The sequence below is a fragment of the Apiospora kogelbergensis genome, assembly GCF_038363985.1.
Source record: "Apiospora kogelbergensis strain CBS 113332 chromosome Unknown utg000002l_segment0_segment0, whole genome shotgun sequence".
NCBI lineage: Eukaryota > Fungi > Ascomycota > Sordariomycetes > Amphisphaeriales > Apiosporaceae > Apiospora > Apiospora kogelbergensis.
The window spans coordinates 1,204,571-1,230,966 of NW_027117419.1; the positions used below are offsets into that span (position 1 = coordinate 1,204,571).

A 26,396-nucleotide genomic window follows, 5' to 3' on the forward strand; every position below is an offset into this window, starting at 1 on the left:
ACAATGGGTTTCGCAAGTGATTGTTACAGTTCACATGAGAGCTGTCAAGAAGGTACAAAATGATTAAAACCAATGGTCAACCACGATTGTAACGGCATGTCTAACCATAAGACGAATGAATAGCTGGAGTTGGAAGAACAATGGCAAATATCGATTGTTAGCAGAAAGAATATGTGTATTCGGTCAGCCGTATATGAACCACATGCACACGACACCTTAGATGCAGGTACAAATTTAGCATGCCACAATATCGCTGGGGTCCCGGTCTTGGACCTGACATACCGGGACGGCCCTTTGATCATGGCCTTGGAAAGGTAGGAAGCAAACAAACAGCTCCCGTCGATACACGTCATCTGATGTTCCCGTATCTCAGCGTTTCGTTCAACCTACCGGGCGAGGCGGACGCTTTGATATTGACGAAGCCGACCTTTCGTCCAGTCACCCATTTGTACGTACAGTCTTGAAAGAAGCTCCGGGGGTAGCAGCTTCCTGTCGTTACACAAAATCAGGCCTGTAAGCAGAGTGAGCCAAAAATGTAGCATAATAGCAATGCTTTCTTTCCCCCATGCTCACTAACAAGCCCGATGATTTATCTAGTATAGAAATCCTCGCCTCTACTGCGCAGCGCAAATCCAAGCGGGATAGGCAGGGGAATACCAAAATAGGGGGTTGTATCAGGAACGGTTGGTTGTTACTGATTGCCCCCGGGATCTAAGCTAGCGTCTGAGGTCAAACATGACACAAAAGTTAAGATTTAGCCCAAGCATGTTGAATGGTTCTTTATTTTCAAATACGATCGATAACCATACTATCTTCCATGGATCCCTCTGTACTACCGCATCAACATGCCTTGCCATCATATCGCTGCTCGCTTAAACTTGCATGCTGCCCGGTGACACATATCGCGATCTGTGTACGGCAGGTAGGTCGTGGTTATGGATTTTTAACGGTTTCTGCCAACTATACATGTTCAACAACGCGTTATCCATTGCGGGAGAGACAACCACATCCACAAATATCCGGTTGCGAGTACAAAGGGGTAAGTGAGACATCGAGTTGTGTCCCTCCTTGACCAAATCGGACCAAACCCTAGAGTATCGCCAACCCCGTGTTTCCACGTCCGGCAATCCGTGCTAGTATGGTCATGTTCTGCCCCGGACTCTATTGACCAATCGCCGGCCGTGAAACCAGTCTCAGAGCTCTTCCTTGGTTGAACATGTTCATATGTTGTGAGCTAGACCAGCATTCACTGCCGCCGGCCTTTCGACCAAATCAGGCAGTTTATCCATCTCCACCGTGATGAAGCGTCCGCGACCTGCTCTCTGCGACCTGATATTCTTCTCTACGACGACTGCTTGGCGCTTCCAGTCCCAAAGCCTTGACAAGTGGGCGGTTGAGTCGGGATCTGCTGCATAGCCAGAACACAGGCGCAACACCTCAATCTTGCCCCAATCGCTGGCCCAATCCACCGAGCTAGTCGAATTCTCTCCTTCCGCCTCCTTCCGCAAGGCAGGAAACCAATCGCCACATCCAGTGAGATCTAGATACACTAGACTGTAGAGGGATTTGCTCAACTTCCTCAAAATAAGGACTGCTTCGGACCAGTCATCGTCTAAGATATGGCTGTAGTGATTGGTAGCACCGTAATTCGCGGACCTCCCCGTCACCGGCGACACCACCTTGGCTGCCATCGCATTGGGGGTCAACGACGGCGCTGGCCAGCCAGATAAGTTGAGATGCGTCAATGTTGGCAGCTTGCTGGCAAGGATGAGAAGCTGCCTCCATGAAGCGCTTCGGGTAGAACTGGGAGACATGGCAAGGGAGAGATGGGTGAGGTTCGGCAGAAGCTTGGTTGGTTGGGAGATCAGCTCTGGGGCGTCCCACGAGTCCTGGACCTGGACCTCGGCTTGTTGTTGCCGCTGGGATATGAATAGTAGGTCTGTGAGACTCTTTAGCGACAGCCCGTTTCCAATCGAGCCAGTGAGGTCCAAATGGAAGATGTCTTTGTTGAGCTTGTTTAGATCCGGCTTCTCCAACTCATATTCGGCCAACTCGGACTCTGAAGGGCCGCCTAGCACAAGCCGAATATCAGCAGCGGATAGGCCGCGCTCATGCAGCGTGGAAACGTAGTACAACAAAGCCGATCGCATGACTCCAGAAAGGGTATACAGATAAAATTTATTCCAATCTTTCTGAATTATCCAATCGGTTGCCATATGGCGCAGAGTGACGTCGACCAGACTGCCATCTTCCGGATAGTAGGCGCCTGGTAGGGGCCAATTTCGGATGTGGGACGCTTCGGGATGCTGGTGGGCAGACGGCGCATGTCTAGATTGCGACAAGGCCAGCCATGATCGCGGGGGCGGAGGTCCCCGGGGAACTCGTCTGCCGTTCGGGTCTCGTCGCTGGGGCCTCCGTGGAGGAGGCGCCGGCGTGTCGGGAATCTGGAAGATCTGGCGGATGGGGGAGGGACGCTGGGTGCGTTTTGGGGGAGCAGGCTGCCGTGGGATGCGCCGGTCGGGTTTAGGTTGCTCCGTCGGAGATCCGAGAGAATATCGTTGACTGAGCGTTCATGATCTGTTTTGTCATAGTAAGTACGTGCCGACCAAGATCGTATGCGCAGCAGTCGCGCGTGGCAGTGTCTTGTCTTGAGTGTCTTACCAGGGTTCGTCTGCGACGAAGATCCCCTCGAATAGCTAAGGGATGGCGGGGCAGTTGACGGCGGCTTGGAGTACTTGGGTTGATGTCGTTTCTTAGGCATAACAGCCCTTCAGCTCTGGACAACTAAAGGAGTTGGGCGAGCAAATTGGGGATTGGGGAAGAGAGCGCCGGCAACGTGCGAGTATGAAATAGAAGAGAATAGGGGACGTTTGAGTCATCTTGATCTGTCGCATCAGTCGTCCTTGTAAATGGCCTAGTAAGCTGGAGCTTCATGAGTCTAGAGTGCGGCGCGGGCATGAGATGATCGTAGTGATGGTCCGAGCTTCAACCGAGTCACCGTCACTCTCTCCGAGAATTGACGCCTAAAAACTGTACACTACAATATTTCATTTGTATTACTGAGAGCACTCATCATACGCTGCCTGTGCAAATCAGTGAGACGTATTCCATAGCTGTGTGAATGGCCCTCGGGCTCGAAGCAACTCATCCGGCTTCCCCTGCTCAACGACATAGCCCTTTTCCAACACCACTACACGGTCAAAGTCAGCGATTGTCTCTAGCCGATGAGCTATGGCGATAACGGTGTGGTCGCGAAACTCGGTTCGTATGAGTTCTTGAACACGAGCCTCTGTCGTCCGATCGACACTGCGCATACAAATAGATATAATAAGTTGGAGTTCCATCACGCAGCGAGCATATGGGCCAACTTACCTGCTAGTTGCCTCGTCGAGAAGGACCAGCTTTCCGCAATCCTTTCTCAAAATCGCCCTGGCGAGGAAGAAGAGCTGTCCCTGGCCATGGCTAAGCGTTTCCTCCTGAAAAGCAGCGTCTAGGCCGCCCTTCTCCTGGATGGCATCCCATAGACCCACTTTCTCGAGGACTGCTACTATCTCTGCCACCGTCGATGACTCATAGGGGTCGATATTCTGTCGCATGGTCCCAGGCAGAAAGAACTGGTCTTGCGTAATCATGATGAGTCGAGACCGCACTGCCTCGCGAGACAGGGTAGCAAGATCTAGCCCATCGACCTTGATGGACCCAGCCGAGATGTCGAGCATCCTGACCATGGTTAGGAGTAAGGAAGACTTGCCGCTAGAAATAGTGTCAACAAGGGAATCTGAGTGTTTGATCGTGATATGTCGCGTCTTACCTTCCGGTTCTTCCTACAATACCAACCTTCTCTCCAGCCTTGACAGAAATGGTCACGTCGTCTAAAGCTTTGTTCATCCGAACCCCCTTGCCATAAAAGGCAGATATATTGCAGATTTCCATCGATCCGTGAGCAGGCCAACTTTCTGGAATCGGTTGATTCTCACCTGGCAGGTTCTCATCCTGCGACTCTTCTGTGAACTGCTTGATCCTCGCCACGGCACCTATCGAAGTCTCGAGCAATGTCCACCATTTAATCAGCATCTTGACGGTCTCGGCAAACGTGATAAGTTGCACTAATGAAACACCAATAAATCCAATGGACACCGTATCACGCAGTCTGACGGCCAGTCCAGCCACCAGCAGAGCAAGAGAAGCTACAATCAGGTCGAGTACCAGGGTCAGCCACTGCTGTACCATCAGAAGCAGGTAAAATGGCTTTTGCGATCGGTCGACGAGATCGTGGTTTAGCTCGGTCGAAGGTCTTTCCCATGCGAAGGCCCGGATGGTCGTGAGGCCTGCCAGCGTCTCGATAAATTGTGTGCTAGCTGTATCAGCTTTGCTCGTAGCGCACTATTATCATTTGGTATACTCACTAGATAGGGGCCTTTTCCTCCAGGTCTAGTATTCGCAATTGGCGAGAAGTCCTCAGGAAAACCTTTTGAAGGCAGTAGATGACACCGATTAGTATGGGAAAACTGATGGCTATATACCATGTCGCGGACGCGATGAGAACGGCTTGCGCGGTGCAAACGAGGAAGCCTATACACACTCAGCATCTTCAAGTCTGGTAATCTAGTGGTAGCAAATTGCTTACTGTTAATGGTCACAAGCATTCCCATTGGCAGGTTATGGTCAAGTTGTCCCAAGTCCTGAGAGAATCTATGTGATATTAGCCACTGTTGTTGGGACTGGAGACCATCGAATACAGACTTTGTGGTGATTGATCCGGTATCTTCGGCGGTGAAGAGTGATAAGGGAGCCCTAAACATGCATGTTCAGGTGTCATCGTCTCGACCGTTTATAGGGGAGGATTGCCATACCGTACTACCGCGTGCAGCAATCTGCGATGCATTTCAAGGCCTGATTTGTGAATAACCTTGAGAAGCACAAACCTAACCGCAGTTAACATGGGCTCCAGAAAGTTGAGCTGTCTGTTCAACGTACCAGGTTGTAACAAAGAAGAAGATGATCGCGGCAACCTGGAAGGCCGCATAGACACCAAGATAGAGACCGATATCGTGGTTACCATCAGTCGCACTAGCATCTGCCCACCACTTGAGCCACACGTCTGAGAAAGAATTAGCTTTGCCTCTAGAAGAAATGTTGTTGTGTAGCTCACTGGGGAAAGTCTGGAAGAAGGTACTGAAAACTTCGAGACCAACTAGAATGGCAGTGAACACTACCCCCGAGGGACGACAGGTAGAATCCATACGCTGCATGATCACCCAGTTGCCTACGCTTGTCAGTGGGTTTGTCATCGTCGGGCGATCTTTTTGGTAACTGATTGTCCCCGGCAGATGAGGCTGACTCTTTGCTAGCGGCATGGTCGTTTATGATGTGTTTCTCGGATGGCGGAAATAGCTTAGCAAACACAGGGCGCGTCGAGACTTCTTGCAGGGTGCCCATCTCCTCAATGGTGCCTTTTTGCCCAATGGTAATGATGAGATCAGACACGGGAAGGGCACATGCTGTGATAGAGGTTTCCGTAAGAAAGAAGTACTTCAAAGTTGAGATCTACTTCACTTACCGGACTGCGTCGCCAGAATAATGGTAGTACCCCAACCTCGGAGCAGGCCTCCGTCGTTGCCAAAAAGCCTCTTACAGACTGAGTTCGCTGTGTGATCATCGAGCCCGCTGAATATATCATCAAAAAGGGCGATCTGCGGTTTCGAGTACACAGCCCTCGCAAGCGCCTTATTATATGATCAATATGGGGAATTATCTGTGAAGAGGTTCGTGACTTTGACTTACAACTCGCTGCTTTTGCCCACCGCTCAACGATATTCCTTTGCTTCCAACGAGGGACTCGTCCCCATCTGGAAGTTGTTCGAAGTCCTTCTGTAGATCGCAAGCATATACGACTTGATCGTACAGTTCGGCATTGTAGGGGCTAAACCCAAGGATGTTCTTTCGTATAGTCCCATTCTGACATCACATTCGCAATGAGTTACTGACCGATGCCGGTTGAAATACGAATATAACACTTACCGTTAGCCATGGGGTCTGGTCGCACCATGATAGTTTATGATGACGCAATTTGACAGTGCCTAAAGTGAACGGTACCTCGCCGAGTATTCCCTTCAGTAGTGTGGTTTTTCCGGAGGCGACGGGTCCAGTCAGGAGTACAAATTGATCCTTCTTCACGATGAAACTGACGTTTTCTAGGACGAATCTGCTGTCATCTGTCCACCCGAAAGACGAGTTTTGTAATTGGATGTCGTTGATGTTGCTGGCGTCTCGTTGGGGCGACGCATTTCTTGCCGGCATATCTACGAGTTCAAATCTTTGGTGGAGTGAAGATGCAGAGTCTCGTCCAGATAGCCTGAGTTCGCTTGACCCACGCCCCTGCGACGGACCTCCCGATGGTGTGATATGCATTCTTCGCCCATCTTGGCGAGACTGTTCGTTAAGATATTTCTCAATCCGGTCAAAACACGCAAGTGCTGAAAATGCATCCAAAATCGCCTCCAAGGTGCCGGAACAAGGGCGCAGCCAGTAGAATTACGAAGGAGAGAGACGAGAAAAGTCTTGTGGCCTCGAACGTCTGCCCCGTACGGAGAGCTACGATGGCGAAGAAAGCGAAGGTAGCAACAGGGGCCAGGAGGATAGGAATCTGAGCAATGGTGGAGGACAACGAACTGACCAGGCGGAACGGCGCGGCAGCTTTGATCTCATCTGCTCTCAGTTGATTGATGGATACCTCGAGACCCTTGGCGAGTCCGGACATTTTTACACCTTTCATATGGCCTAGCATCTTCGAGGTAATTCCTAATTGTGAATTAGAACATAGTATTTCAAAACAACATCCCAATGATACTTACCAACTCGACGTTGAACCATCTTGTTCCAAGCACCCATTGCCCCTTGGGATTTGGGGCTCATGTAGAAGGTAAGCCCGAGTGCGATAACACAAGCCATGATGGGAGCTGCCGCCGCTGGGCCAATTTGTACACTCAGCAGCCATGTGGCAATGGCGATTTGGATAATATCAGCCCATATATCATGGATAAATCTTGCCGCTCTGACGATGGCTTCGACCTGTTACCTTTAGCAGCTATTCTAGTCATATTCTAGCCCGACATTGAACTTACATCAGTACTCATGAGCGTCACGGGTGCGGATTCATCCATAGAAGTGATGCTGCTCTCGATGGTCTTTCTGTACACCGCGGAGACCAGCATTCCGCGGAGCATGGTTGTCATCCTGGAAGCTCTGTTACAATAGAAAGCCGAAGAAATTGCCATGCCGGTATAGACAAGCCCGTATGCCGAAACAAGTCCATAACCAATATTCACAGACTCCGACGTGCTCTGCAGATGTGTCAAGAATCGACTGAGCAACAAAGGCTGACAGAGGTTGAATGCGATCAGGGCGGTCCTTGGTAGTATTGTCATGGCAATTGGCATTTGGAGTGCACGAAAGCAAGCCTTTGGTAACCTATGCTTACAGGATGCAGAGGCTGCAAGGTTCATAAGTACGTGGGACTTCTCGAGGGAAATAGTCCAATATACTCACAGCTGTGCCATATCTTCCAGAACTTGTCATCCAATACGGCAGCAGACATGCCTTCCTCCACCGGGAATAAGTCAGTGGGCTTGAGTAGCTGACGATACCCATTTCGGAGAAGCGAGTTGAGCCACAAGAAAAGGCCTTGGCTATAAATCCCACTGGTCTCCTCGGGACTATGAAGACAGCCTTTGTCAAGGATATATCTGCGTTTCTCGATGGCTTCAAGCACGAGAATGCCTGCCTTGAGACCGAAGGAGATAGTAGATACAGCTCGGATGGAGACGGGGAGCTGGCTTAGCCAAGTCGTTCGAAGGGTCGCGACATCCAGGATGAGAGAGACCAGAAGATATGCATTCAAGGTTGACGAGGGCTTCACAGACCTGGCGTGTTCCGAATACGAGAGCACGCAGGCGAACAGGGTGGCTATGAACGAGATGCTTGCAGCAGCTGTCGCTGCAGAGCGTACCGGCGAGCCCGTCGGGTACCATATTGCCCAGACGATGCAACAAGTCAAGTGCAGAGCAGAGAGCGATAAGAGGGCGACCTGCGAGACGAAATTTTAGTAGCCGGACTTAGCATAAGTTCTTTGCGACATAATGTAGCCATATCAGACAAGGTCTCACGAGTTTCAAGTGGCGGAGAAGACTCCCCCAACGACGGCTGGAAGTCTTCTCAAGTGGAAGATCCGTAGCGGCGCGGCGATGAGCAAAGCAGACGCCGGAAGGATGGTGAAGATGTATTGCTCGAAAGACAAGGTGAAGTCAAAATTGTCCCGGCATCCTTGCACCAGCGGCCCAAACCGGCCCTCGGCAGCCAGTGCACAGCCAACGGCAGCTGTCGCATTCATGTTGTTGTATTTGCTCAATCGATGTCGATATAGACTTCTACGGGGAAAAGTCAATTCGAGTCGTTAGGGTCACAGAAGTCATCCGCGACTAGGTGCTTCCCCGCCTGTCTCGCGTGCTAGGCATCAATACTGCAGCTGACAACAGCGTGACGAGAATTCAGCGAGCGCGGATGATAAGCCGATCTTCCCTCCAATCAGGATGGGAGATGTTGCAGTAAGTGCACAGATGAAGCGAGATGAGATCTATCAGGCAGTAAGATCGCTAATCCTACCTGGGCAGCTGAGCCAGATCAAGCCCATGCGCTATGCTCGATGCGATGGGATAAGACGCGAACACAGACAGCTGCTTTGAGTTCACACCCAGGTAAATAACGAAGGGCTCGAGCCGTCTTGGATGGTGCCTTATATACTTACCACCACAGCCGAACCATGATTCGACACTGAAGTGGAATCAGACATGGTCAGTAATGACAAGTCATGACCTAGGCGCTCTTCCATATTCTCGGCGACATTCGACTATCGTTGGCGCCAGGCCTCCTGGGACAGGAATAGATGTCAATAGCAGCGCGTCCGGTGAAGGGCCTTGGGCCAGGTGTAGATGTTTCAAGCGGACGCCAAGTCTTGGTGACGTTTGGCTCTTGTTTTCTGGACCGGCGTGGCTGGGTCCGGGGTAGAACCTGTTTGTTGCAGGGATAGGCCGAAATTCTGGCAAATTGGCCATGCCCACCTTCCACCACCCCCTGAAGACCCTGATGACGCACCGTCGGCCCAAGGCCAATCAAATTGGGCGGAAAGGACATTTCTGGTATGTTGTTTCCTTATGTCCTTATACCAAGCCCACTCCAGCAGAGCGGCGGTCTGCCGGCCTGCCACGATGCAAGCTCGATGGGTGGGTATCCCAATGTCTTGAACCTTGTACAACCAGGGTCTCAGAGGAAAGTGGGTGGTGGGCAAGATCTGAACCGCCTTCATGCATTGCATCATGGCTTGCTAGCCTGGATTCCCAACCTGTTGGCTTGGGCCCAGGCGGATTGGATATATATTCACAGCATGCTTCTTTGTCCTCAAACCTTACCTATATGGAGACTCCGTCCAACCTAAGTTATCTCCGCTTGCTCACCTCGATCTGCCCTATTGTGTCGTCTTCCTCTTGAGACACTACTACTAAGCTACACAGACAGCATCAGCATCACCTTATTCCTCGCTTATCAATATAACCCAAGCTGCCAAAATGCGCTCTCGGGGGACTAGCAAATCCGCTGGCCGAGCCTTCGTGCTATGCCCTTTGATATTCTCGGCAGCCGCATTCGCGCTCGCCTTAGTAGCGCTTTTCGCCGGCTCCAAGCCTGGACAAATGGAGGACTACCATGTCATATCCGTAAGTCAAAATGCCTGGCACGATGCAGCTATGCCCATCCACGTATAACTACTTACTCACGGGGACTGAACAGATCAACATGTCTAACTTTGGTCACGATCTGGTCCCGACCAAGACCACTGGAGGCTCCGAGCCAACCACGACCGATAAAGGGAGGCATCGGCGGCTTCTTCAGCAGCGTGGTGGCGACCCTCGAATCATCCATCACGGACGAGCTGAACGAGATTGGCAACGACATCGCCGACAAGCTCTCGGCCGAGCTGGGCATCTCGCAGTGGTATTCCCTGCACGTCATGAATGCTTGCGAGGGCAACTACGCGCCCAATGCCACGTCGCCCGGCGCCTGGTTCAACCAGACCAACTGCACCAAGACGGAGGCCGGCTTCCAGTTCAATCTGTCTTCGGTGCTCGATCGCGAGATCGAAGTGGGGCCCCTGGATCTCAACCCTGCCGATCTGAAGATCCCAGACGGCATCCAGGAGGCCATCAACTACCTGAACGGCTTCCTCCTGGCCATCTTCGTCCTCTACGTCATCGGCATCGGCTTTTCGGGAATTGTATTCCTCCTGTGCATCGGGGCTCTCATCATCGGCCCCAGCACCATGTTTTCCGTAGCCAGCGCCATCACCGCCACGCTGGCCACCTTGGCTCTCGGCATTGCTAGTGCCATCTCGACCGCCATCGCCAAGAAGGGGGCTTCGGAAATCAACGACAAGGGCGACGACGTGGGTATTTCCGCAAAGGCGGGTGGGAAGTTCATGATCATCACCTGGGTCGCGTTCGGGTCCATTGTCATCGCTTTGGTCTCTTGGATCGCCATCTGGCTGAAGAACCGCCGGAGCGGCGTTCCTAGAAGACAGCGCAGAAGCAACAAGGAGCGTGCGAGCTACGAGAAGAATCACTCTCGGGTGTAAATCTGGCCCAGGCAACGATTGACGATGGTAATGAAGTGGGTGTCCGGGGAGCCTTGACGAACAACCAGATTGGTTGGTTTATGATTCAAGGCATGTTATTGGTATGGCGGTATGGCCTTTTCACACGATGAGAGCTCCAGGTTTGAGCACATAGATATGGTTCATGACGTTCGACGATTTGGTTTACACGATTATACCCTGATTTCATTGTTTCTTTTATTCTCCAACTATATGGAAGACTTCTTGCTAGAAGATAGTTCACGCCAATTAGATTGTTAATACATAAGACATATTTACATAAGCCCACTGTTGACTGTTGACATCCGTCGGTGCCTGCCATTCTCAGGGATGCGCCTGTCTCGGCCAACGCTGTAGGCAAGTAAAGTGGGCGTAGATCAACGTTGACTAGTAACCCACCGCCAGAGCCGACGTGGAAACGACACCACCGCCACGACGATCCACGATCCACGTCAAGTGCATTCCGATTGAGGGTTTGATATTCTAATCAGCAGCGAATCAGCACGTGGTTGGTGCAACAACGCATACATATATCTCTTGGTGAAGTCTTAACCCACTGCCCACCGCCCACCGTGACCAGCCTCCCCTGCAGTGCCCAAGCCGCCGGTTCCTGCACTATTAAGGCCCTAGAGCTGCACTTGTCCACTGATCGGACGAAGGGTCCACAATGCGCGCCGCTGTCACAACCCATCCCTGGCATTACCATCGTGCATCACAAAGATATATCTCTTTCATTCTTGAGTCATTTGCTCTGTATCATTAACGGAATCGCTCGAGGGAAAAACTGAGAGCCCTTGTTCTCTCTACCCTCCGAAAAAAAACGTTGGACGCCTGCCGTCACCCTGCGTATAATGCCGCGCTTAGACGACGATGACCGTGGTCGCAGGGAACTTCTCGACCGAGTCGAGCGAGGCGAGCGACAAGCGCGCCGCGTTTTCCAAGACTTCCTGGACTTCGCCTTCAACGACAATATACTGGAAATAGCAGTTGGTCTAATGTCAGTATCCCTCGCGCACCCCAACCCGTAGCGTAGTCAGGCGATGGCCCCCAACTACTGCCTGGTGTCTGGTCCTATCGTGGCGGATGCTATAGGCATCAACAGCGCCAAAAAGATGCCATGCAGCCACTGCCATCACCACCACCAAAAGCCTGAGGATGAGAGCGGCTGACCCGTGGATCGCAATATAGTCTTGCGTCGACCTTCACCACGCTCACGACCTCGTTCGTCAGCGATATCCTGCTGCCGCCCATCTCGGTCCTGCTGCCGCTCAACCGCAACATGGACGAGAAGTTCGCCGTGTTGAAGGCCGGTCCCAGCTACGACGAGCTGGACGGCTATACCACGCTGGCCCAAGCGCAGCTCGACGGCGCCGTCGTCCTGGCCTATGGGTAAGTGCCGATGCCGTGGCCCCTCCGTGTTTATGGCTAGCAAAAAGATCATTCTTCAGTACCGGCATTGACTGGCTGGCTCCCCTGCGTACAGCATCTTCATAAACAAATTCATCAACTTTCTCGGAATCGGATTGGCGCTGTATGGCTTGGCGAGCCTATACCAGTACTTCTCGAACGACCCCATCATCAAGCATACCGTCAAATGTCGGTACTGCAAAAAATACATCAGCGACAAGGCAAGTTGATCCCTTCAGGCTTATAGCTGGAGAATTCCCGCAACGGTCGTTAAAACTTTTTCATACATAGGCGGTGCGCTGCGTCAATTGTACGAGTTGGTTAGATGGCCGCGAGGAGAGGATGCATTGATATTACCCCGGCCAATCCTGTGTGGTGACGAAATGAGGGGCGTAGAGAAGGTTGACGTATCTATGCCCTCAGGGGTCTATTACGCGGAGTTAGCGTTGCTTAGACACTCAAGTAGTTACAGTCGCTTGTTGTTTGATATATCTATCAGTGACTCAACATGTCCAATCACATCGAGTTGGATGGTATCATTTGTGAAAAACCAGATAGTCCATTTGATGGTGCTCATGATTCTCCATTAACTTCATGCATCTCAGATGTTGTAAACTTCATCGCCAGATAACTGATGTAAGTCTGTTGCGAATGCGTCAACTAATGGCTGCCCCTCTTGGTGGCATATCTCAATTGTCAAAACGCCAGCCAACGCCTTGACTAGGTTCAATATCAATTTTGTAATCCATCCCAACGCCGCATTCTTTAGATATAAGCCCAAAATTTAGCGCCCGGCCAGTACGTTGAGCACGCCACCGTCAACCGCGATAATCTCGCCGTTGACGTACTGATTCTTGGCCAGGTACAGGACCGTCATGCCCATCTCCTCCTCGCGGCCGGCGCGCATGAGCGGGACGTGCTGCTTGTCCTGGATCTTCTCGGGAGCGAGGTGGCTCTTCTGGTTCTCGTCGCTCTCCTTGGCCGTCATCTCCGAGGGGAAGTAGCCGGGCGCGATCGAGTTGACGCGGATGCCAGCCTTCTGGAACTCGGCCGACATGAGCTTCGAAAGATGCACCGTCGCGCCCTTGGCCGCGTTGTAGCTGAAATGGCCCTGTGCGTGCCGCATGAGCCCCGACATGGAGCTAGTGGTAATGACGCTGGGCGCGAAGGGCTCGAGGGGCCCGCCCTTCAGGCGCGTGCCGGCCTGGAGGAGGGGCAGGAACGCCACTGTCGTGAAGTAAACCGACGTCACGTCCACCTCGAAGGTCGTGGCCCACGCCTCAGCCGACTCCTTGTCCCACAGCTCGGCTTTGAGGTCCTCAGCGTCCTCGTGCTTGGGCTCAGCCTTGGGGCCCGACACGCCCGCGTTGCAGAAGAGCAGGTGAATGTATTTCTCCTTCTCCCCGATCTCGGCCACCAACTTCTCAAGCTCGTCCTTCTTGGTCACGTCACAGGGTCCCGCGGGGATGATCTGGCCGCCGTTGCCGGACTTGGGGTCGTGGGTTTCGGCCGCCGTCTTCAGGGCTTCCATCCGCCGGCCTGTGATGTACACCTTTGCGCCGTTTTGTGCGAGAGCCTGCGCGGCCATCAAACCGATACCGGTGCCTCCTCCCGTCACAACGGCGACATAGCCCTTGACGCCGAAGAGTTTGGAAACATCGAATTGGTGTGTCTCGGCCATATTCAGTGGTGTGTTGTTGTAAATACGGGTGATATGTGAGTTTTCTGACCTCAAAATGTAGAGAATTCCTAGGAAGAAAGAGTCACTTTAGAACAATGAGTTCATAGACATGTCAGAGCATCCGTAGGCGCGATGCCAGCTTAAGGGCTTTATAGTTGGCTTGCGTTTGTTGGGGGCCTGGATGGTGATGACGTAGAGAACACCAGTGGGTCACACCTGCATTCGATTTCTAGGAACGTTTGCTCCTGTCATCGACGATGAGACATGAATTGCATTCATAGTCAAAAGCCAATGCCGTGAATGCACATGTTGGATGCTATCGAGCTGGAAATGATGCAATAACCCCCGATTGCTGTTCCTCTCAGAACTCCAGATATCGCAACGATAAATGTTCACCAAACCACCAAGACCAATCAATAGGGGGCGACTTCTCACTATGCCTGCTGAAGGACCATCCAGTACATTCGAATAAGTGGAAATAAATTAATAAAATTGTATGTACAATTTATTTGCTGCGCTAAAGTACCTTGATTCATCAAACAGAGCAGAGTTGACTCTACAACTTGGCCAGCATCTTAGTACCCTGGCTCATTGCAGCTGTGGCGTCGGTGATGAACTCGTCCACAATGGCTTTGGCGCTCTTTTGCTCATTGACAAGAGCAGAGCACTTGCCCATCAGGTAGGGCCGGAACTGCTCCATCAAGTCGTCAACGGCATCGTCGTCGTCGCTCTCCGCGGCGGCCTCCTCGACACCCGGAGGCTTCTCGCCGCTGCCATTCATGACCTTCTCGAGATCCGCCTCGTAAGGCAAGACTCCCTTTCCTGTCAGTTCCTTCAACTCATCTCTCCGCTCATTCTCCCAGTTCTCAATGTAGGGGTTCGTTCGGACGCGCAGCGGCCGACCAGTGAAGATGAGGGTGCGAATCGTGTCGTCAAAGCTGGCAGTCCGGACAGCCTCCTTGTGGGACTCGGGAGCGCCCGCCTCGTCGGCCAGAATGAAACGGGTACCGACCCAGACGGCGCTAGCGCCCATCATGAGAGAGGCGGCAAGCATGTTGCCGTTGTGAATACCACCTGCGGCAATCACAAGGGCTGGCTTCCCTGTCAACGGGCTCTTGGACTTCTTGCAGAGCTCTACGCAGGCCGGGATCAGAACGGTGGTGGGAACATCGCCAGTGTGACCGCCTCCCTCACCACCCTGGGCGCAGATGATGTCGCATCCGATATCGAGGCACTTCTGGACATGCTTAGGGTGTCCCACCATGTTCATGTAGAAGATGCCGGCTTTGTGTAAACGGTCGACTACCGCCTTTGGCGGCACACCCACAGCGGAAACGAACAGCTTTGCGCCGGAATCGATGATGACGTCGACGAGTTCGTTCAGTTTGCCCTTTGTGTAATCGTAGCTAGAAAACAGCAGCGTTAGCATCTCCAGTCGTCTTCTCCAGCCGGTTTCTAGATCGGCGTACTTTGTTTTTCTGGCGTTACCGCCGACCTGGGGCAGCAGCAGGTCAATGCCAAACGGCGCGTTCTTGTCGTTCAAGTAGGACTTGAGCTCGTCGATCTGCTCCTTCAACATTTCGGGGCTGTAACTCATGCCACCAATGACACCGAGTCCGCCGGCGTTGGTAACGGCGGCGGCCAGCTTCGGGCCTGCGGCAACGTTCATGCCAGCCAGCATGATCGGGTGGTTGATCTTGAAAAGATCGGTAACGGCCGTTCGAATCTTCTCTGCATGTCGCGAAATGAGAATTAGCGGCTGTCAAGGTTGCGCGACGCGAAAGGGAGCCGAAACGTACGAGGGGATGCCATCTTGATCTATGCGGAATATGTTCCGGGACTGTGTACGTTACGTTGTTGGGGTAAGAGGTTTGGATGCAGACGTCGTTGGTAGAGGGATCAGGTCGGATGAAGCGAAGCGCAGAAGAGGGAAGGAAGAGAAATGGACTGCCAGAAAGTCAGTTGAAACGAATAGGGGCCGGCTCTATATATGGATGGGTTTCGCGGCTTTGGTTCCGATTGCAACGATGCAGCGGAGTCGAACGGCTTTGGAAGGTAGAATCTGGGGAAGCTGTATGGGACCTAGTGGCATCAGAGGCGTAGGCCGAGGATCATGTTAGCGATGTCCACGGGCTAGAGTGGTTGCGGTTAGCGATGGCGGCATGGCAAGGCATGGGAAGGTCAGAGCCCCCACCCAGCCGCCAGGAATGCCGAGGCCCAGAGCAGGTCGGGTGTCACTTGTTCTGCTTGGGGTCACTTGGAGGTGCGCGCCGCGTCTCAACCTCGCCAGTCTGCCAATCTCAGGCCCGAATGCGGGAACCTTGAGGCAGTAAACTTAAGACCGGTCCACATTTTGAAACATCCCATTCGATAAAGTGTTGCCATTGCGTGCGCTTCGGAGATGACGGTTGTCCATCGTACTCTTCCATGATGCAGTCGCCGCAAATGGAAGATGGTGCAATTGAGTGCGATCAGCGGGAGAGGAGACCGACGCTGATTTCCGTCTCCTTGCTTGCATTGGCATGCCCTATGCAAAGCAGCTAAGACACATCTGGCATAATTAAGCAACAGACTGGCAGAGGAGTGAACGGACTTTCTTTTCTGCTGACGATGGGCGCCCCACTCGGACCGTCGTGGGAGGATATCGGTGCTAAAGAGGACCCTGAACTTTCGATTTTTTTCCCGCTCAAAATGCCATTGTGCTTACGATGCCCATCAAGAGTGCTCCGTTGTTTCTGAGTCATAGACAATCAGGGGTTGGTTTGCCCTTCGTTTCATTGTCCGTCCTCTGATGAAGCTTCCTGTTTCCCCCGAGCATGGAGCGCCTGTTCGCGCCGCTTTCGACCCGCATCAACCTCCAGCTTGTTTTCGCGGCCTTCTGGTCCGCGACTCACTAAGTCCGCCATGGATCAGAGCTGTCACAGAAACCATGGCTGTTCGTCCGGAGGCTGCGCTTGCAGTGCCGCGGCTGCTTCGGCACCCGCTCCAAAGCGCAAGGCTTACGTCGCTTTGGGCAGTAATCTAGGCGATCGTGTGGCTATGATCGAGCAGGCCTGCAGGGAGCTGGATGCTCGGGGTATCAAGGTGAAGAGGACCAGTAGCCTGTGGGAAACCGAACCCATGTACGTCCTGGACCAAGATAGATTCGTCAATGGAGCCTGCGAGGTGTGTTCAACGACCTTTTCTGCGCAAGCTTGACAGCCATGGCTAAAGATAAGTATCCATCTAGGTCGAGACTGATCTCGAACCGCTCCCTCTCCTGGATCAATTGCAAGCCATCGAAAACTCCATGGGACGTAAAAAGGTCATTGACAAGGGACCACGGAACATTGACCTGGACGTTCTCCTTTATGAAAACGAGAAGGTTGATCACGAGAGGTTAAAGATTCCCCATATCGGTATCCCTGAGCGTGACTTTGTGCTGCGACCCCTGGCCGAACTCATCCCCACGAAAGCCATCTACCCAGACAGGCCTTGGCGGCTGGTTCAGGACTATCTCAATGACCTACCACCATCGAAAGAGCCACTCTCTACTATGACTCCGATCTGCTCCTCGGTGAAACCCTTGACGGCACTCAAGGCAACGAGGAAGACTCAGGTGATGGCTATCTTGAATATTACCCCTGACTCATTCTCTGATGGAGGCATCCATACTCCGGACTCGCTGAGAGATACCGTTCGTGCATTTATTCGTGGCGGAGCCACCATGATTGATATCGGTGGCCAATCAAGTTCGCCTGGCACGCCCGACATCACCGCAGATGAAGAGATCAGTCGCGTCATTCCCGTTATCGAGCTTATTCGCAGCATACCGGAGACTCACGAAGTAGCAATCAGTGTTGATACGTACCGCGCCAGCGTCGCAGAGGCAGCCGTCAAAGCAGGCGCAGACATCGTCAATGACATCTCCGCTGGGCAGCTCGACCCCCGCATGCTTTCTACCATGGCACAGCTGGGCAAGACAGTCTGTCTGATGCATATGCGCGGAAACCCGGGAACCATGAGTAAGCTTAACGACTACCCGGATGGGATTGTGCCAACTATCGCCCGAGAGCTCTTGGAGCGGGTCGCCGAGGCCGAGGCAGCTGGGATCCGGAGATGGCGCATCATCCTGGACCCCGGTCTTGGATTTGCCAAGGTGGGCGAGCAGAATCTACATGTCTTGCGCCATTTCGACGAGCTACGGAACTGGCCCGGGCTTGAAGGATTCCCTTGGCTGTTAGGCTCGAGCCGGAAGAGCTTCATCGGCAAGATTACTGGGGTTCCGAAACCAATGGACCGAATTTTTGGCACGGCTACGACAGTGGCAGCTGCAGTCCAGGGCGGTGCCGATATTGTAAGGGTGCATGATGTCACCGAAATGGGACAGGTGGTCAAGATGGCTGACGCCATCTGGAGGTATTAATCGTCTACACTGCCTCAGCACAGAGTAGGCCTGCGATTTTAACCCAGTGCTATGAGTTTGCACTTGGGACAGAACAGAAAAGAAAAAGGAATTCGATGCTCAAGATTTCGGTCTCCGGCACCGGATTCATGGCGTCAAGGTATAGCAAATCTCGTTGACCATTTATGGTGAGGTGGACATTTTGGCCTATTCAACATTGGTATATATTCTTGAGATAGTTGCTCCTTCTTGGCCAGATATATTGAAGGATGGAACCGAAACCCCATTTTTGTCTCCAGGTCAATCGAGAACTCAGTTCAAGGTGCTTGATTATCAAACTCCTTAGATCGCAACTATCGTGCGCTTTAGCGGCATCGATGACGTAAATGCCAGGGGACGTCATTCACGATCCACCGATAAGATTTCATATGGCTGTTGCCGAGCAAAATTCTGGCACGAACATCGTACAATTAACTACTTCAGTCCCTTAGGAGACTCGATATCCACGAGTGCTTCTCAACCAGAGACTGAATAAGATGGCGCCCACCGGACTTTCCGAGTCCTTTCTTGGGGCCATACAAGCCAGTCTGTCAGTCCTGCTGATCATAAGCTGCGGCGCCATTGCCGCGCGATGGAAGATCCTCGATGCCAGCAACACGAAGCCCATTTCCAAGCTGTGTGTGCGCCTCTTCCTGCCGGCACTGCTGATCACCAAGATCGGGGCCGATCTGGAGGCAGGCTCGGTGGGCCGGTACGGCATCGTCCTGGTCTGGGCGCTGGCGTGCCACCTGCTCTCGTTCCTCCTCGGCTTGTTCGCGCACCGCGTGCTCGGCATGCCCGACTGGACCATGGTCGCCGTCATGTTCAACAATTCGACGAGCTACCCGCTGCTGCTCATCGGGGCCCTGGCTGACACCGGTATCCTCCAAACGCTGATAGGCGCCGGGGAGTCCACGAGCCAGGCCGTCGGGCGCGCAGAGGCTTACTTTCTCGTCTTCTCGACCGTCTCCAATTGCTTGACCTTTGCGGTAGGCCCGCGCCTGATCGACACGGAGCACGGCCCCGACGAGGAAAAGAGCGATCTTGGAGATGATGATGATGATGATGATGATGATGACGACGAACCCAACGAAGGGGAGCCTGACGAGGAAAGCGCGCTTCTGCACCCAGCCGACGCGTTACGCTCCGTGAACCCGTTCGCCTCCGCGTCTGCTTCGAGCACCTGTTTCTTCCTTTCCAAAGCGGCTAAGAAGGCCTCGGGAGGATCCATAGGCAGGCCGCCGAGGAGGCGAGTGACGTTGGTCACGCAAAGGCAGTGGGCCAGGCTCAGCCCACGTGCCAGGTGGTGGCTCACCCTCGCGTCCGACTTCTTCAACGCGCCGCTTCTCGGCGCCATCCTGGGCGCCGTCATCGGCCTGGTGCCGGCCCTGCACCGCGCCTTCTTCAACGACGCGAACGACGGCGGCATCTTTACCGCCTGGCTCACCGCGCCCCTGAAGAAGATTGGCGGCATCTTTGTCCCTCTACCCGTCGTGGTCGCGGGCGTGTCGCTGTACTCGTCTCTCCAGGGGAAGAAGAAGGCGCAGGGTAGCATTAGCAGCACCGAACGCGGTCAAAGCCAGGGCCAAGAGGTCGCCAAGTCGTCCAACAAACAACCGAGCGCTACTGCTACAGTAGGCTTCATTCTATTTGTGCGCTTCGTTCTATGGACCGGCGTGTCGATAGGCGTCGTCTACGGGCTTGCGTCCCTAACGGGTTTGCTTGGAGACGACCCCATGCTACGGTTCGCCATGATGCTCATGCCCGTAGGCCCGTCCGCGACGAAGTTGATCGCCATGGTCCAGGTCAGCGGCGCCGGAGAGAGCGAGGAGGCTTCTATTGCAAAACTACTTACGGTAAGTCACGATGATTCAAAGCAACCTCTTACTTTTTCTTCCTTGAGTACATTTACGCGTTCGTTTATGACTAATGAGCCGATTATTGCAGACATCCTATCTTATATCGCCGATCCTTTCATTCACGGTCGTAGGCAGCCTTATGGCCAGCCAAGCTTCCTTGTAGAACACATATAGACACCAATCCCCAGGAAATGCCATTTAGAAACCCGGGAAACGGTCACACTAGGGTTGACATCAATACGACCCAGAACATAATAGATGAGAGACAGGCATGGAATTTTCTTTCTTTGCAAGAATACTAGAACCATTAGACAGATGTGAATAATACTTCACAGTATATCCCATCAATTCGCACCCGACAGAGAAATTTTGACAAATGGTCATGTCTCCAAGGCAAGTAGTGAATGCTGCTATGGAGTACTCATCATTTAGTTTGCCACAAAGCACGGTCATGGCAGTGGGCGACAGGCACATGCCCGGACCAAACGTCCGGACCAAACCCGGTACGTGACAGGCCAACTAGGCAGACTGACAACTGTGGCCTACACATGGCCAGGGCGGCACTTGCACGTTGGCCCGATCTTCCACCAAATGTAGACGAATGCGAGGTCCTGGTCCTGGTCCTGGTCCTGGCAAATAAACTCCTCGGTGGGAAAAGACAGGGCGGCAGCATAACCGAGAATTCCACACACACGCCCCTCCCTCCTTTCCGCGTTAAGAAGTCGAAGAACGTGGGAGAAAAGACGGGAATATTCCTTGGTTGGTTAGGGCCACTACGAGCTAGCGAGATAGAAGGAGAGAGAGACAGAGGGGGATGTTCTCGGCTAACTAATCATTTTTCATTTTTCTCAGTTTGATCTTCGCAAACTCCTTCTTTCCATTCTTACTATTCGTCAGAGAACGATCAAGAGAGGGAGTGACCGAGATTCTTTTTGTTTCGGCGTCTACCCGTCCACTGAGCGGAGAGGATAGAAGAGAGGAGAGCCTTGTTTTTGTTTGTTTGCTATCCTCTAGTCTGTCTTCTGTTTTTCTTCGGGACCGCGTCATCTTCCCGAGACACACACACTTACACACGCCGTCCACTTCTGCTGCTGCTGTTTCTATTTCCCTCCTGTAGCGCGCGCGCCGAGTAGCGCATGCACAGTCCCGTTGTTGGCGCCCCCAGGGTGTCGGCCGGGGAAACTGGGTGAAGACTGGGGAGAAAACTGGCATGCTGCTCTCTTCTCAATCTCGCCTCGCCGGCCCAGGCATTGGGGGGAATCAGCAAGAAGAAGAAGAGTTTCTCAGCGTTGGACTGGGGACGAAGGGTTCAGAATGTCTATCTCGGTGTCCTGGGTGCCCTCCCATCGTTGTTTCTTTGCACCCCCTCTCCCTCCCAAAGGCTATTCTCTGAGCCCTGTGGGGAAAAGGCCAGGACGATGTGATCGTTTCGTGGAATGTGGCGGGTGGGTCGCAGGCCTCCAGGCTAGGCTTGTGATGTTGGTGGGACAGAGAAAACAGTTTCTATCTTCCGTTGGGTACCTCGTGCCCTGTATCACGTTTCTCTTTAGCCCCATGAGCCTTTTAGGGGGAGGAGGAGTGGCCCCGTCATGATGATGGAAGAGGTCGGGCCCTGCGGTCGTAGCGATTCGGGTTGGTATCTTTGGTCGTCGCTTACTGGGGAGGAGGATTGGGTGTTTCTTTCAGGGGCTAGCCCCAGGGGCTCTCCATGATGGGGGGTTTCGGAATGTGATGGTACGCGTTGGAATTGCTGGTGGTGCCTCTTCGGCAGGATAACCAATGGAGCACGCGAATGCAACTAGAACGGACGGACGGGAGTTCTTTGGGGAGCTGAGCTCATCGGCAAATGTTGGTTTATTTCCAGCCAGGATCCAAAGCATCTGTCGATATGTGGAATTATGGCCCGCGTCTAATTACCGGGTAGACGGGACAGCATCTTGATTCTCTATTCCCTACCCTCTGATCCTCCATCGAACTCTCGACGTTGGGCAGATCTGGGTCCTACATCGTGGTGTTCTCTTGGCAGAAACAAAAGAGCTGTTCACCATGCCATGCAGGCCGTTATGTGTACGCGCGCTTTGTGTGTTTGCGTCAAGCAAGAACGATGACCGGCAGGCTTCTGTTGGTGTAACGGGGGCAGGATGAATGGCGGGTGCTCAAGCCGGATTTGGATTGGGGATGTGTTATCTCCTGTCTATTCCCTGGCTCGTGGAGGATAAGTACTTACCCAACGGCAGAAAAGTAACCAAACAGACACCAGTAGACATGTATGTGTATGGATGTGTAGTCTACTATGGTGGCAGGTACCATCCCCATCCCTCACTCCTCCGCCTATCGATCTTCGATAGGACTGACCGGGTGATTACTGAACACCCAGCGGAGGGTACCGGTAAGGATAAGGCAAGATTGCCTCGCCCAGGGCGCAGAGGCCGCCTTGCTTGCTTGCTGCAGAGCGAACTCTGGGAGTACCCCGTTCGTGTTCAAACAGATTCGAGTCCTTTGGCTTGCCTGGCATGTCACTTTTCTAGGAGGCCTACCGGCGGATCAAGATTGAACCAAGCATAGCCTGGTCTGCGATTTAGACTTGTCTTGTACCGTATAGATGAGCTGAGATAATGCTCTTTCGGGCTTCATGTTGACTCATTGGTCACTGAGCAGAAGCAGCCAGGTGCTATGAGACATGGCGCTGCCAGAGTATCTGTAAGGAACTTCCCAGGTTCTTGACAGGAGTCCACGGTACATGTTCAGTCTCTCCTTGCATTCCAGGTCGGGTAATCCCGAACGAGGGGACCGCCTGCTCTCCCCGCTCTACTGGAACTCCCGACAGGCTCTACTAAAGAGAGGCACACAGAGATGGAAACAATATTTGCAAATGCTTCATTGCTATTGGCATCAGCTTCAGCTACCTACTTAGACATAATGCCATTAATCAACTGGGTTTAGACGACCGTGTGCTGCTTTGCTTATTCCTACGCGTGATGACATTGTTTGCCTCAAGAGGGCTCAGTGCGCGGAAAGCTGCGTTTTTAGTAGATTTCACCAAAAATAGTGCTGATGGAGGATGTGACAAAACGAGAGGCTTGACGCGACGTCTCCCATCGAAATGAAAACAGGAAACCGAGACGTGCGGGACATTTGAGTCGCGGTAATAGTAGTTGGGCGGTCGGCACCATCTCCTTTGGTACCCGGGAGACTCCCTGGAAAAGCAGAGAGGGCCTACCGCTCATAGTCATATGGTCCCCGTCCATATTGTGTGTGCCCAAGTACCTATCGTTGTGCTGTCCCATACTTTACTTCATATGCCGACGGGCATAGGGCTGCTTCTCGGTGCAGTGGCGGGCTCAAAGGCTGTATACAAATCTGATCTCAAGATCTGAATCAAGTCCAATACACGGATCTATGAGTTGAGTGACCTTCATTTTCCCAGCCTTTCAAGTTGAGGCGCAATCACATGCCCTGCAGCTTTCTATGCTCTGGGTGTCTAGATGCAGAATACAGGTTCTAGAGTGAATGGAACCCAGCCCAGGATGATGACCTTGGGAAATATTTGGGCTGGAGAGGTTGATAGAGATTGAGACCCTGCCGTATTCGGAAATAGGAAGCGAACAGATGCGGAAAGTGAGGCCTGAAAAGAGCGCTAGCCCCTTGAAGTTGAGATCTTGAGCAACAATACCAGGAAACCAACGCTTCAAGTTGAGATAAATGGCCTGATTTCCAGCAACCACATGCCGGCAGATGGGATACAGAGCACTTATTGAATTCTCGTCTCGCGTCATGGTGCAGAGAGATTTGGACAATCCTATACCAGCTTGCATGCGGGTCTCAAACTCGAACTGTCTGCCAGTCCAGTCAATGACGAGGAACATGGCAATACCGATATGTATGTAGTGTGTAAAAGGAGGAGAAAACGAGAAGTGAAATGCTCCTAATCCGCTTGGCTGGTCTTCGGGGGGAAGGATAGGTGTTTGTTCCTATGGAGTTGCTGCATGCATGATTTGAGATGGTATGCTGCCATTGGCCACGGAGGTTAAATTGCAGGGGAGCCCAATCACCTCGACTGTGGCAACCAGATACCAATGAGGATGCGCCTCCTTGCAGAGTTCTTGTGCTTCGGGTATGACCCTCAGTACCACTGCAGCAGAGCCGTGCCGGAATAAGCAGATCGTCCATCTCTCAAACGTCTGCCTGGCGATGATGGCCCGGTCTGTTGCACTATGCTGTCAGCAACTCATTGGCTTCCTCTTGAGCAAGTCGGTCAAGATTTACAGTTTACTAGTGAGCATTGCCTTCGTCACCCTGCAGCTCGAGTGAACACGTAATCGTCGCCTGGGCTGTATATCCATATCCAGGGCTGATCAAGAGGTCAGATTAATCATGTATAGGGCCGCCGCCGCCGTGTAAAGTGAGCACCCCAAGAATATCTGACTGTTCATGTCTACATACCGGAGGGCATCTCATCTGTCTCATGTACAGTTTGGTCACTTGCTGTTCCGTAATTTGCAGTGGGTTTTGGACTCGCCGAGATCCGTGTGGACAACAATGAGCCAGGCCTGGCACCTCAGTCTGGCCAAGGCTGTTCGGGAAGCTGCAGGATTTGGCGCAGGTGCTGGGGGCTTTGCGTAACTTGAGAAGGCCCTTGGCTGGCTGCATGTCGAGTCATAATCATAAACTGATATTTTCTCACTTGGCTCTTGGTCAACTGCTGTGGCAGCCGCCCTGCTGAGAAAAACAGCGCCGAATTACCCCGTAGGTATTCCTGAGAAACAGAGTGCCCGGCAGAATTGGTCAGCTACTTACTGTAGACACTCGCTAGAGGAGTTTGGTACTTGTGAATGGTACCAGGCGCAGCAGCACATATTGATAACCACCTGCAATTGAGACCAAGCAGGGCTGAGGAGGTCTCGTCGTCCACCCGCCCCCAGATCATTCTAGAATTCACAGTTACAAGTCAGCCGTCGACGGAGCGTGAATGTATATCAGAAATAGGTGATACCATCCCTCGGTAGCCAATCTTCGATCCAGTATGGAGTGTACTCGATCCACGGCTTTCGCTTCTCGAATCCAACCCCCTCCTTGAACATGGCATGGCATAGTATGTAAGTAGGTAGATATTAGGCGGATGGCCGCTAGTGCGCCTGAAGCTGCAAAAGCATCCGACAAGCTTTAGCCCCGTTTCCGCAGCAGGGCCTCCGACGCCCAGTTCGATCCCCCTTTTATCAAGCGGCTTGGGCGGGCCAGTCCAGCAGTCGTCGCCTCAAAGCTTCGCATTCATGATTTTAAGGTTGGTGGAAGCGACAGCCTGCCAACGAGATCCAACGTCTGAGTCGGCCAAGTCGTCCCATTCCGACTCGGGTAAGGCGCGAGTGCGCTCAAGTCTTACCGGTCGATGCTTGCTGATGCTCTGCTGCAATTGGCTAGTAGTACGACCTAACGGTGTGCGCGTGTGGCTACACATGTAAGTAAGTATGTAATCAAGGAGTTGAGGGGCTTCCAACATTGCCTTGTATCACTAATAAAATATCCAACGAAGTGAACAAACTTGTACCTACTTGGGTATTGGCACGGGGAGAGGTTTGGTCGGTCCGGAATGATTCGTACTGATTGATATGATACACAACCAACTGCCCGCTAGATTCACTTGGTAGCCCCTTACCTGGTCTGAATTCCGTCTTCTTTCTTCTAGAAGCTTGAGGTTGCAGTGGGAGGGACGGACTGAGTTTCTCGGCTTGGCCCGCGTAAGATGGTTGAGGTTAGGTGAGGTGAGGGGCCATTTTACGTCCCTAGCACCTGGCCTAGCCATCCGTCCACTGTAGATCCGTCAGTTAGCCAACGCCAACCCCCATCAGAGAAGTGGCTTCTCCCCAGTCCCGAGCCACTATGCTTGAAACTTGACAGTTACCGTGCTTCGTGTCGTGGTTATTTCTTTAAATATACTCAAGTCGAGTTTTTATTCTATGTGTCTTGAATAAAGTACTTCCTGTCGACTTCGGAGAGGCTCCACTTCCCCATGCCGATTCCTCTTCGAGATTGGCGCCGGACCTAGCAAAGCAACGATGTCTAATCTAGCCCCTTCTTTCGCTTCCTCAATCACAACCCTCGTATGTCCTAGTCCCCGGCTTGCAGAAGCTGGACGATGCCATTGAACACATCGAACGAACCCTGCCTCATTCGTTCGCTCGAACCCGTTACCATGTGTGACCCCTGCCGTGGCTTGTGCCCATGCATCTCTCTGACTTGCTTTCTGCACGCGATGCCGTAGGATGGGCGAGGGGCACACACGCAACACATACATACTTGCCCGACTTACTAAAAAGGGCCAAGCAGCCG

General features: G+C 52.7%; 7 protein-coding genes across 7 annotated transcripts; 4 read left to right on the plus strand and 3 right to left on the minus strand.

Annotated features, from left to right (window-relative positions):
• Nucleotides 1-1,220: 1,220 nt before the first annotated feature.
• Nucleotides 1,221-8,389, minus strand: PG998_003266 (uncharacterized protein; the record flags this gene model as incomplete). Its single annotated transcript, XM_066870084.1, has 17 exons — nt 1,221-2,562; nt 3,103-3,306; nt 3,373-3,753; nt 3,812-4,354; nt 4,407-4,572; nt 4,628-4,794; nt 4,854-4,925; nt 4,978-5,101; nt 5,217-5,501; nt 5,561-5,693; nt 5,785-5,958; nt 6,022-6,302; nt 6,589-6,801; nt 6,855-7,071; nt 7,125-7,492; nt 7,549-8,086; nt 8,189-8,389. 17 exons carry the CDS (start codon nt 8,387-8,389, stop codon nt 1,221-1,223), a joined length of 5,409 nt encoding a protein of 1,802 aa, XP_066733834.1.
• Nucleotides 8,390-9,620: 1,231 nt separating this feature from the next.
• Nucleotides 9,621-10,681, plus strand: PG998_003267 (uncharacterized protein; the record flags this gene model as incomplete). The annotated part of the gene is made up of 3 exons (XM_066870085.1): nt 9,621-9,767; nt 9,841-9,870; nt 9,920-10,681. The coding sequence occupies 3 exons, from the start codon at nt 9,621-9,623 to the stop codon at nt 10,679-10,681; spliced, it is 939 nt and encodes a 312-aa protein (XP_066733835.1).
• Nucleotides 10,682-11,550: 869 nt separating this feature from the next.
• PG998_003268 (uncharacterized protein) lies at nt 11,551-12,593 on the plus strand (the record flags this gene model as incomplete). The annotated part of the gene is made up of 5 exons (XM_066870086.1): nt 11,551-11,696; nt 11,888-12,088; nt 12,183-12,295; nt 12,398-12,513; nt 12,573-12,593. The coding sequence occupies 5 exons, from the start codon at nt 11,551-11,553 to the stop codon at nt 12,591-12,593; spliced, it is 597 nt and encodes a 198-aa protein (XP_066733836.1).
• A 297-nt stretch (nt 12,594-12,890) lies between these two features.
• On the minus strand, nt 12,891-13,787 carry PG998_003269 (NAD(P)-binding protein; the record flags this gene model as incomplete). Its single annotated transcript, XM_066870087.1, has 1 exon — nt 12,891-13,787. One exon carries the CDS (start codon nt 13,785-13,787, stop codon nt 12,891-12,893), a length of 897 nt encoding a protein of 298 aa, XP_066733837.1.
• Nucleotides 13,788-14,343: 556 nt separating this feature from the next.
• Nucleotides 14,344-15,599, minus strand: PG998_003270 (nitronate monooxygenase; the record flags this gene model as incomplete). The annotated part of the gene is made up of 3 exons (XM_066870088.1): nt 14,344-15,193; nt 15,257-15,518; nt 15,587-15,599. The coding sequence occupies 3 exons, from the start codon at nt 15,597-15,599 to the stop codon at nt 14,344-14,346; spliced, it is 1,125 nt and encodes a 374-aa protein (XP_066733838.1).
• A 987-nt stretch (nt 15,600-16,586) lies between these two features.
• Nucleotides 16,587-18,192, plus strand: PG998_003271 (Folic acid synthesis protein fol1; the record flags this gene model as incomplete). The annotated part of the gene is made up of 2 exons (XM_066870089.1): nt 16,587-16,952; nt 17,017-18,192. Coding segments are annotated over 2 exons (1,542 nt in total), but the record flags the coding sequence as incomplete, so codon positions are not given.
• A 515-nt stretch (nt 18,193-18,707) lies between these two features.
• Nucleotides 18,708-20,232, plus strand: PG998_003272 (uncharacterized protein; the record flags this gene model as incomplete). Its single annotated transcript, XM_066870090.1, has 2 exons — nt 18,708-20,066; nt 20,158-20,232. 2 exons carry the CDS (start codon nt 18,708-18,710, stop codon nt 20,230-20,232), a joined length of 1,434 nt encoding a protein of 477 aa, XP_066733840.1.
• Between the last annotated feature and the right edge of the window lie 6,164 nt (nt 20,233-26,396).